At 41.4% G+C, this 12314-nt stretch overlaps 1 protein-coding gene across 1 annotated transcript in view; it reads right to left on the bottom strand.

Annotated features, from left to right (window-relative positions):
* The window catches only part of LOC307018672 (T cell receptor alpha chain MC.7.G5), an 81467-nt gene extending 69780 nt beyond the window's left edge, over positions 1-11687 (bottom strand). Inside the window, exons 1-2 of the mRNA XM_079649025.1 lie at positions 11639-11687; positions 11263-11559 (exon numbers count right to left, since the gene is read on the bottom strand). Coding sequence (XP_079505151.1) covers positions 11263-11559; positions 11639-11684 — 343 coding nt within the window. The 5' untranslated portion in view covers positions 11685-11687. The remainder of the gene's footprint in view (positions 1-11262; positions 11560-11638) is intronic.
* Positions 11688-12314: the final 627 nt, after the last annotated feature.

Here is a 12314-nt window from a genome sequence, read left to right as displayed (position 1 = left end):
GGCCTACAAAGCAGCTCCTGATTGCATCCTCTATGTAGCCTATAGGATGGGTTTGATTTGTTTGTTTTTGAAGGCTACTTTTCTTTTATACAGAATGTTATATATATGTGAACCGTTCCGTTGTGTGAACTCCAATGATGATAGGCTATAACGTTCTACAATATACCTTCATGTTACAAAAAATAGACAGCCACTCGTTTGTATTTGTCAATGATGTTTAAATCAGATGTATATTATTATACAGTTCCTACTGACCCTACTGTTTAAATCAGATGTATATTATTATAAAGTTCCTACTGACCCTACTGTTTAAATCAGATGTATATTATACAGAAAGTTCCTACTGACCTATACTGTTTACAAAAGATGCCTGAAAAAATAAACATTTAAAAAAGTTGCCGCGATGTCTATCCCATGTCACTCTATTATTGATTTAGGGGAGGGGGCGGGGCCCCATTGTCCGACCTGCGGGGGAGCCCCGAAATATTGCGCAACGCCACTGGTCTGAACGCTCACTCACTGCTAGCTATGTAGCTAACTGTTAGGCTACTTAGCTTGTATTGTTGTGGATCTAAAGGTAGCAAAAGCTAACTTTCATAGCACAGCTTTACTTCTCACTTAACACAATAAAGAAACAGACCGTATAGTACAGCACAAACAACACAAATGATCAATATTCATCATATGGATGTTGACTCACTTTTTTTTCTCTTAAACTCTTAGTTTTGCTTGATTCTGAGAAAGTCTTGCTTTATCTTTATGAAACCATTAATCCCATAGGGAACAATTGTACATATAATTCAAATGATCAAGCAAGTCAATGACATTACTGTAAAATCAAATGCTATTAATGTTTGTCAGAGAGAGACTCCCTCTGGTGGATGTTGATCAGTGTTGTGTTGTCTTTGCTCCAGAGGTTTTTGTACAGAGTGTTGGTGTTTCCTGTCACTGTGGGCCTCAGAGCACAGTAGTACACAGCAGAGTCTGTCACTGCAGCAGAGGAGATCTGCAGAGGAACTGATTTATCGTTGATTGTAGCATCAAATCTCTCTTTCTGGAACTCTGCAGCATTAACTCCAGTGGTTGAGACACGCATCAACATGTACTTTGGGTAACCATTGACTTCTTGTTTGTACCAGAACAGAGAGGCTGTATTAGATTTCTTAAATGTGCAGCTAAGTGTAACTTTGTCTCCTTCAGTAGCGCTGACTTCTCCTGGTGTCTGGGTCACTGTGTCTTGTCCTTTACACTCTGGGGAAGAAGAGACCATGCAGAGGAAGAGATGAATCAATAAAGATGAAGGATTAAAGGAGAACAATCAGTAGCTTTAAAGAGTTACCTAGAAACATGTTGTAGTTTCTATCTTACCAAAGGAGAGAGCAGCAAGAATAATCCACAGCCAATGTTCCATCTCTACAACAAGGTTTAAATCAGCAGCAGGAAGTAGCTGATGTTCAGCATTCAGTGTGAGGATGGTTCTCTTCACAGCAGCACTTCTTATTGACTGGATGGTTGAACACAGTGCAGAAGACGTGCACCGCCTACTTGATAATGTGGCCCTCTAGTGGAGGTGAACAGCTCAGTCCAACAGTGTGGAGGAAAGGCTTCCAGCAGCTTGTCAGTGTGTCAGCTGGTGTTTTTGTACAGAGTGTTGGTGTTTCCTGTCACTGTGGGCTTCACAGCACAGTAGAACACAGCAGAGTCTGTCTCTGCAGCAGAGGAGAGGCTCAGATTGATTTGGTTTGACTCCACTGTAATAGTCAGTCCAGGGATCAGATTATTCATAATGTTTCCATTTCCTAAATGATAGATGATGAGCTCTGGTGGTTCTCCTGGATATTGTCGATACCAGTAAAACTCATCACCACCAGCTGCTTGTTTGGAGTATCTGTAGTACAGAGTAACAGAGCTGCCTTCTGGACTGAACTCTTCTCTCTGTAATGCAGTGAGATTTTCACAGCTGACCCCTGAAGAGAGGAGTAATTCAAAAGACTCAGTTAATAGATCACATTTGATCAACATTAGAAGTTAACGTTTTCATGCAGAATGTTACGTACCTCTTAGAATGGAAACTAACAGTAGGGAATGTAAATAATAGTCTAATGACAGCATGTTGAATGAAGGTGATGATGATGATGGTCTGTGTTGAACTCTGGTGAATATGGAAGTTCCTCTCTCTTCTATAGTTCAGGAACATCTTAGCTCCTCCCTGAATCTCTCTGTCTCCTCTTAGATCTGTATTTCACTTCTCTCAGTTACACTTCCTCCTGGGTAACAGATCCAAAGGCAGTCTGTAAATAAAAAGTCAGAGGACCAAGGATTGAACCCTGTGGTACACCACGATTAATCCCAGACCAACAGAGAATTGTATTGTCTAAAGATAAGAACAAAAGCAATCAAAGCTTGAGTGTTTGATGTGTACCAGTTTATTGAGAGAGGTGATTTAAAATGTTTGATCAGTCAGTTAAAAAAAAACATAGCAATGACAATGACGGGCGTTAACGTGAAGTCAGATTAGTGAGAGGTTTTTCATCGAGAGAGAAAACTGTTTAAAAGGATCTTAATCTAATAAGATTTTTTCTTCATCCCCAACATTTAAAAGGTCTTGAACACCACAACACAAGCTGCTGTTCCAATAGAACCTTTGATCGCATTGTGCTCAGAGATAATGACAAAGTGAAAGGACCTAGGATTGAAACCTGTGGTACACCACATGCAATCATTGACTGACTGAAGCATTTCTTTTTTTGTGTGGAGACTACCTACTTTAATTTGTACCTGTTATAAAATGCCAGATTAACTGATTGAATTAAACATTGGAACCTTTGGATGTGAATCAAAGGCAGGACATGTGTTTTGTATGGTAGGGATGGGATTAGTTTTGTTTCATAAAGATAAAGCAACACTTTCTCAGAATCAAGCAAAACTAAGAGTTTAAGAGAAAAAAAACTGAGTCAAGCAAAATACATTTAATTTCAAAAATAAAACTATAAGTTGCAAACAAATCATTTGTGTAATCACGTAAACTATAAGTCTTTTTTCTTTGTTTTAACAGAGGTTTTTGTTTGCAGTTATTTTTCTTCTTTCTCAATGATCAGACTTTTGCTCTCGCTGCAGCTCTTCTCGTTTGTGCTCCCTCATTTTTTGTTTTAGATTTTGACACAAACGTCCCAGGTGGGCGGGACTTTCAGGGGTGCATCCCCATTGGCTACTCAGTTTTTGAGTGACAGCCCACTACACCACAGATCATAGAGTGCAACTCATGCAGCAAACTCGAGTCCACTCGGCCACGTTAGTGTTGGTGCCTCCTGGGAAGTTTCATGAACATATCGGACTTCTCTTATGGATTGCTGTGCATTATACTTGTGTTGTGTAGTTTATACTTTATTCCAATTTTAAATACTTGAATACCTGAACACACTGCTGCTGTTAAATCATTGCCCAATTATGGATTGATAAAGTGTCTGTCTGTCTATTTATTTATTTTAAAGATTAAAAAAACACATCTATGTATTTCCAAGCTAAAGGTGATACAAAATATAAACTGTATACTGTTATTTTGTCAAAGACATGTTACATTTCAAAAAAGCATATATTGCTATGTTTAGGACAAACAATTAAAGACTGCTTTAATTTAACCAATTCTACAATATAAAACTGTCAGATTTGCTTTATGAAACAGAGCAGACCTAGGCTGCATACCAACACCATTAGGAACATGCTCACATCTCACTATGTTGGTCTGAAGAGCTGAAGCACTCAGACACAATAGATACACACTGTGTTGTCTCGTTCTATATCCTGTGAGGACATGATATACATTTAGCATTAAAACCTCAACATACTATTCCTGTGGAAGATATGAATAATCAACAGATTTGAATGGAATCTCTAACATTTTCATGTAGAATAAAGACAAAAGAGTGTTTATACAAATTACATTTATTGAAATTTGAACCAGAAGATGAAGTCTCAAAGAATGTTTTAAATAAAAGGACATAAAACAAAATAGATAATAAAATATATTAAATGTATAAGACATTTGGTCAAATGAAATGACACTGAGCAAGTGGTAACAGCTTCACCCAGCGTGGAGGAAGATGGTGCAGGTCTTTCTTCATGCCCCCCCCCCCCCCCCCCTCCTTGCCTCTCAGAGGAAGTGGGAAAACGGGATAAGACTCTGGACACCACACTGTCTCAATGATCCACACTGTTAATATGAGAGGAGATTAAAATGTTTTAGGAAATTAAAATTATGAAGTTAACAAATAAAACACAGCTCAGGGGTATCATGGACGGTAGGTTTTCCTACAAAGTTAACTCAGCCTCCATTGATTTTCATATCAAATTAGCGTGTTAATAAAATAAGCTATCATGGCTTATATTTGCATATCCAAACAGAATCATGAAAGCCTGTTGGTAGAGTCAGGCACACGAGTCCGTTTGAGTGTGTGCGCCGGTGTCTGAACGCTCACTCACTGCTAGCTATGTAGCTAACTGTTAGGCTACTTAGCTTGCATTGTTATGGATCTAAAGGTAGCAAAAGCTAACTTTCATAGCACAGCTTTACTTCTCACTTAACACAATAAAGAAACAGACCGTATAGTACAGCACAAACAACACGAATGATCAATATTCATCACATGGATGTTGACTCAGTTTTTTGTCTCTTAAACTCTTAGTTTTGCTTGATTCTGAGAAAGTGTTGCTTTATCTTTATAAAACCATTAATCCCATAGGGAACAATTGTACATATAATTCAAATTATCAAGCAAGTCAATGACATTACTGTAAAATCAAATGCTATTCATGTTTGTCAGAGAGAGACTCCCTCTGGTGGATGTTGATCAGTATTGTGTTGTCTTTGCTCCAGAGGTTTTTGTACAGAGTGTTGGTGTTTCCTGTCACTGTGGGCTTCACAGCACAGTAGTACACAGCAGAGTCTGTCACTGCAGCAGAGGAGATGCTCAGATCCACTCGTTGCTTTCCTTCAGACAGGTCAGTGAAGAACCTGGTGTCCGATCCAAGTGATTCTGCTTTTTGTGTGAAATTAAGCCCTGAGATAGAGAGGAGGAACTCTGGTGGTTCTCCTGGATATTGTCGATACCAGAAGAAATAATCATCACCAGCTGCTTCTTTGGAGTATCTGTAGGACAGAGTAACAGAGCTGCCTTCTGGACTGAACACTTCTGTTTTGACTGGAGTCAGATCTTGACAGCTGACGCCTGAGGGAAAGATGAACTCTGTTATTTCATGTTATAAAAGTTATTTTTTCAAAACCACACTGAGAAAGCAAGAGTGCAACAAACCTGATAAGATTGCAAAACATATGAGAGAAAAAGCTGAGTTCTGCAGGGACAGCATGTTGAATGAAGGTGATGATGATGATGGTCTGTGTTGAACTCTGGTGAATATGGAAGTTCCTCTCTCTTCTATAGTTCAGGAACATCTTAGCTCCTCCCTGAATCTCTCTGTCTCCTCTTAGATCTGTATTTCACTTCTCTCAGTTACACTTCCTCCTGGTTTTCATGTTATCATGTGTGTGTCGTCTGCATAGCTATGGTAACTTATTTCATTGTTATCCATTCACTAAGCTACTGGAAGCATGTAGATGTTAAAGAGAAGAGTCCCCAGGATGGAGCCTTGAGGAACACCACAGGTCATATTCGTCCACTCAGATGTTGAGTTACCTATAGAAACAAAGTGTTTCCTGTCCTTTCAGTAGGATTCAGACCAATAAAAAACAGTGCCAGAGACCCACCCAGTTTTCCAGTTGGTCTAGTAATATGTTGTGGTCAACAGTTTCAAATGCAGCGCTGAGATCTAATAACACTGACAGTGAGATTCTGCCACTGTCTGTGTTTAAGTGGATGACATGAAAACGTTAATTAGAGCAGTCTCAGTGCTGTGTGACTGGAACACATCAAAACAGTTATCAAGTGCCAACACAGCTTTTTAATTGTTAAAAAATGTTTTCCAATTATTTTAACCGGCCTATAAATGTTCATCAATGAAGCGCTCAGGTTTTTCTTTCAGAGAGGTTTGATGACTGCACTTTTCAGGGCCTGTGGGAATAAATATGAAAAACAGGAAGTGTTGGTGAAGGTCCATCAGGAGTCTGGCACCTGGTGGAATGCTCAAATTGAACATTATTAGGATAAATGTGAGAGATAAATTAAAGTAACGTGGTGTTGAAGCATCAAATAAAGGAGGCCTCTCTGCTGGGGGTTGAGTTGTTTGAACATTAGTTGTGTTGTTTCCCTAAAGTCTAAGAGAGAGACTCCCTCTGGTGGATGTTGATCAGTACTGTGTTGTCTTTGCTCCAGAGGTTTTTGTACAGAGTGTTGGTGTTTCCTGTCACTGTGGGCCTCACAGCACAGTAGAACACAGCAGAGTCTGTCACTGCAGCAGAGGAGATCTGCAGATCCACTTGTTTTTTCTCCTGGTTCAGTGTGGCTGTCAGTCGAGGGATTGGAGGTTTTGCTTCCACCACGTAAGGCGGATTTGAGTCAGTGATCAGGAGGAGGAACTGAGGAGCTGATCCAGGATCCTGTCTGTACCACTGGAGATTATCAGCTTTAACTGAATATGTACAGGACAGAGTAACACTACGGTCCTCTGAGGAACACACTTCAGCACTGCTGGCAGTAATAGCATCTTCCAAGCTGTTACCTAGAGAGGAAGACATCATGCTATCATTACAGCTCCAAAGTCACAAACCCATCAATCCCTTAGTGAAAAAACCACACTGTTGTAAAGCGGAAATCCAAGATCCAAACTGGATGTGTAATGCTTTGAAAAAGTCTGCATAGTTCCCCTTCTCCTGTCAGAAACATACGTACCTATGAGAGCTGAACAGAGAAGAATTGCAGCCAGTTTCTCCATGTTCACAGAGGGGAAAGCTGTGGTTGTTCAGTATGGAAACGTTTAGTGACTTGTGTTTGGTCTGATGTTCACAGCTGGAATCAGAGAGGTGTCAGTCATGAAGCTCTGCAGTCAGCAGGAGGAGACTCGGATGTCCAATGAGTTTCTGGAGCTCTTCATCACAGCTGTGAGTTTTAGAGAATCTAATCTAGACTGTATCATCACATCCTGCTGAAAGCGAACAGAGAAAGGCTCCCTCTGGTGGATGTTGATCAGTATTGTGTTTTCTTTGCTCCAGAGGTTTTTGTACAGAGTGTTGGTGTTTCCTGTCACTGTGGTCTGCAGAGCACAGTAGTACACAGCAGAGTCTGTCACTGCAGCAGAGGAGATGATCAAATTGATTCGGTTTGACTCCACTGTAATATTCAGTCCAGGGATTGGGTTAGTTCCTACATCTCCTGAAGCAGAGTGTGAGATGAGGAACTCTGGTGGTTCTCCTGGATATTGTCGATACCAGAAGTAATACTTAGCATTAGATCCAGCTTTGTAGGACAGAGTAACAGAGCTGCCTTCTGGACTGAACTCTTCTGTTTTGACTGGAGTCAGATCGTCACAGCTGACGCCTGAGGGAAAGATTAACTCTGTTATTTCATGTTATAAAAGTCATTTCAGCAAAACCACACTCAGAAATCAATGACACTGATGTTTTATCCAGACTGAAACTAACCTGATAAGATTGCAAAACATATCAGAGGAAAAGCTGAGTTCTGCAGGGACAGCATGTTGAATGAAGGTGATGATGATGATGGTCTGTGTTGAACTCTGGTGAATATGGAAGTTCCTCTCTCTTCTATAGTTCAGGAAGATCTTAGCTCCTCCCTGAATCTCTCTGTCTCCTCTTAGATCTGTATTTCACTTCTCTCAGTTACACTTCCTCTTGGGTGACAGATCCAAAGGCAGTCTGTAAATAAAACTTCAGAGGACCTAGGATTGAACCCTGTGGTACACCATGATTAATCCCAGACCAACAGAGAATTGTAATTTATTAAGTGAAGAAAAAAAGTAATCAAAACTGAAGTCCTTGATGTGTACCAGTTTATTGAGGGATGTGATTCAAAGTGTTTGATCAGTCAGTAAATAATACGTAATAATAAATTCAATGACTTGCGTTAACGTGAAGTCAGATTAGTGAGAGGTGTTTCATCGAGAGAGAAATCTGTTTAAAATGATCTTAATCTAATAAGAATGTTGCTTCATCACTTAATATTTAAAAGGTCTTGAACACCACAACACAAGCTGCTGTTCCAATAGAACCTATGATCACATTGTGCTCAGAGGTAAACTGAATCCAATGAGAAAGTGAGAGGACCTAGGATTCATCCCTGTGGTACACCACGTGCAATCACAGACTCACAGAAAAAAAGGCCAGATTCAATGGTTGAGTTAAACATTTGAACCTGTGGATGTGAATCAAAGGCAGTACATGTTTTTGCATAATAGTAAAATGTACATACATTATCATTCAAATGATCGAGAAGGTAAATGACATTACTGTATCATCACAAACTATTGATGTGTATCAGAGAGAGACTCCCTCTGGTGGATGTTGATCAGTATTGTGTTGTCTTTGCTCCAGAGGTTTTTGTACAGAGTGTTGGTGTTTCCTGTCACTGTGGGCTGCAGAGCACAGTAGTACACAGCAGAGTCTGTCTCTTTAGCTGAGATGATCTCCAGATCAACTCGTTTCTCTGTTTTGTCAATGTGAGCAGAGAAATCAGATTCAGTGGGATGGATCCCTCCTGCCTCTGTGATGTAGAGCAGGAACTCTGGTCTGGACCTCTGGTATTGTCGGTACCACTGGATATTGTCGATACTCCCCTCATATTTACATGTCAGGCTGATGTTTCTGCCCTCTGCAACATGTTCTTCACTTCTTTCTGGCTTTATGCTGTTCATGGAGCCCAGGGCTGCAAAATGAGAATTACTCATGTCAGTTAGTCTGCAGGAGATTTGAACATTAAGAGACTCAACGGAGGGTCTTCAATTTCCTGTCATCTTTGATCAGTTTGAGATAAAACATGACCAAATGTCTTCATGGATCACAACGGTTGCTGCCTTACACAATCAAACCGCCAGTTATGAAATCTCTGGCTAATACAGCGGGTTAAATGAGACTTTATCTCTGTTCCAACACTCACCTATGAAGAGAGAGAAGAGTAAACAGAGGTAAAGCAACATGTCTTTGGAGATGTTGAAGTCAAACAGTCAGCAGATGAGTTCTCCTCCTGCAGAAGTGAAGCAGGAAACAGCCTCTCTGCTGCTCAGCCCTTCTCCTCAACATCAGATCATTGTGCTTTTAGTTCCTCAAACATCTCACAGATCATCTCATTGGTTGATACAAACGTCAGTGGGCGGGGCCAGAGAATCATGTTTTAATGGTTTTCAAATGAAGTTTTATTTATAAAGCACATTTAAAAGCGATTTTTGGTCGAGCCAAAGAGCTGTACAGTACATGTAATAAAAACACATTACTACAATCACAATAAAAGACAATAAAAGACAATAAATTACAACAGATATAAAAAACACAGGGAAAAGTCAGGAGTCGTGCTCCGCTCTGACTAGAAGGCCAGGGAGAAGAAGTGAGTTTTAAGAGTAGATTTAAAAACCCCTAGGGTCTGAGCCGACCTCACATGTACCTCATTCACACCAACGCAACTCTGGTTCAAGCTCCGGACTAGAGCTTTTCAGGTTCGGAACCGGTTCTTCTGTTTAGCTCCGGCTCTTTTCACACTGCCCAGAGTCCGACTGGTGCTGCGTCATCGTTTGCGTCATGACGTAACCGTTTGCGTGCCTGCTTCATAAAGCCAAACTGCGCGGAAACCCCTCACAGCTGACACCGACAACAACAACGATGGCCGATTGTGCTCCAGCTTCCTCTGCACCTCTTCAGAAGACCAGATTCCCAGCAGGTAGCTGGTCTCTTCAGTGGACCACTGCTGCTTGATAAGTTTCTCCATCGTTGTACAAACTGGATAAAACGCCAGCTTCTTGTTGTTGTTCAGGAGTTGATCCCGCCCCCGCCCCTGCCCCTGCCTCTGCCCCTGCCCCCGCCCCTGCCCTGCCTCGACGTAAGCGTGACGTATGTGGTGCTTTTGCTCTGGCCGAACAATTTTTTGGTGCTCGAAATGAACCGGATTCTGGAGCTAAGAGGCTGCTCCGCTGTGGTGTGAAGAAAAAACCCGGTGCTTTTCAAGCTCCAGCTCCGAACCGGCCCTGAAACACCGTTGGTGTGAATGAGGAAATGGAGGGGCAGAGTGTTCAAGAGCCTGGGGCCAGCTGCTGCGAAGGCTCGGTGCCCTCGGGAGCAGCAGGTTTTGAGCCATCATAATACTTTTCTCTTGTTTAAAACATGTAGTTCTCTTTGTGTTTCTCACAGACACATACATTGAAATGTACACAACTTAGCAATAACAATGACAGTCGTTAACGTGAAGTCAGATTAGTGAGAGGCTTTTCATCCAGTGGCGGAGCCAGGACATTGTCAGTGGGGTGGCCAGGATGGAACCAGTGATCATTTTGGGGTGGCATTAAAATCACTATTATGGGAACATAAAAATACATCTCACGATAAAATAAGGGGTTATTTAAGGCATCTACAACACACCTCTACATTATGTGGGATTAAGCTAGTGGTGGAATAGATCAAATAATATTCAGTATATCTCACTATTTTTTTCGTATTCCCGCAGGCAGAGTATCAACGGAGTGTACATTATACAAATGTAATGCAATATGCAGACTGTTTAGCTTCTGGTGATCAGCAGCCCTATGAGCTCATTCTCTCAGTGTATCATCAGGAATACAGAGACACACACACATCATTTAAATAAGAGTTTTTAAATTCAATGATAGGTTAAGAATAAACATCTTAAAGTAAATAACAATAAACAATAGCCCTTAACCCTGTAAGGCCCCCGGTTGTAATTTTACAACATTACTTGAAGCTATCCTAAAAAAGTCAGTAAATGTTTAGTTTTTTTAAAAGACTACATTTACATAGTCAAAGGGTCCTTTTGTTCAGCCTCACATGCTACTGGGTAGTACATGTGTTATAGGTCCTGCCCTCTGGCACTCACACTTCCAGGGGCGCCGCCAGGGATTTTGGGCCCCATGAAAAGATTTCACATTCGTATGAAAAAACACTTTCCCTCAGTAAGTTTACCTCAAGCACTTCTTTTTGTATCACCGTCACAAAGAGTCTATACTGTTTTGTAATATACTGTTGGAGCTTTTCAGGGTGAGGCTCCCTCTGGTGGATGCTGATCAGTACTGTGGTGTCTTTGCTCCAGAGGTTTTTGTTCAGAGTGTTGGTGTTTCCTGTCACTGTGGGCTGCAGAGCACAGTAGTACACAGCAGAGTCAGACAGCTGAAGCTTCTGGATCTTCAGAGGAACAGATCTTAAGCTTGAATCCAGTGTGGATGAGAATCTGTCCTCGTCCTCTGTTTTCCCCGTGCCGAACTTAAAGCGGCTCAGGATGAATGTGGGGCTGTTGTCTCCGTGCTGCTTGTACCAGAAGAGATATTCATTTGATGAAGTGGTGTTATAGTGACAGCCAAGTGTTACTGCCTCTCCTTCAGCAGCAGTCTTTTCTGCTTCAGGTTGCAGCACGTTGTCTCTTTGGGCTCTGCATTCTGTAAAACAGCAACAAACAGTATCAGGGACATGTTAGAGAATCATCTCAATGTTGGACTGATATCAAAGAGTTCATACCAAGACTCATAGCAGCCAGCAACACTGAGAGAACCAGATGCATCATATCTGCTGGTTGAGAAACTCTGAGCTACAGCGAGTATAAAGAGGACTGATAAACTCTGCTGAAGTCAGAGAGAGAGAGGCTCCCTCTGGTGGATGTTGATCAGTGTTGTGTTGTCTTTGCTCCAGAGGTTTTTGTACAGAGTGTTGGTGTTTCCTGTCACTGTGGGCTTCAGAGCACAGTAGTACACAGCAGAGTCTGTCACTGCAGCAGAGGAGATCTGCAGAGGAACTGATGTCTTGTTGATTGTAGCATCAAATCTGTCTTTCTGGAACTCTGCAGCATTAACTCCAATATCTGAGTAACGCATCAGCATGTACTTTGGGTAACCATTGACTTCTTGTTTGTACCAGAACAGATAGGCTGTCTGAGATGTCTGAAATGTGCAGCCAAGTGTAACTGTGTCTCCTTCAGTAGCGCTGACTTCTCCTGGTGTCTGGGTCACTGTGTCTTGTCCTTTACACTCTGTGGAAGAAGAGACCATGCAGAGGAAGAGATGAATCAATAAAGATGAAGGATTAAAGGAGAACAATCAGTAGCTTTAAAGAGTTACCTAGAAACATGTTGTAGTTTCTATCTTACCAAAGGAGAGAGCAGCAAGAATAATCCACAGCCAATGTTCCATCTCTACAA

This window comes from Notothenia rossii (genome assembly GCF_949606895.1).
Source record: "Notothenia rossii genome assembly, chromosome: 9".
Lineage (NCBI taxonomy): Eukaryota > Metazoa > Chordata > Actinopteri > Perciformes > Nototheniidae > Notothenia > Notothenia rossii.
Note: the sequence above shows the minus strand (reverse complement) of the source record. Positions and strands in the feature narration are given on the sequence as shown.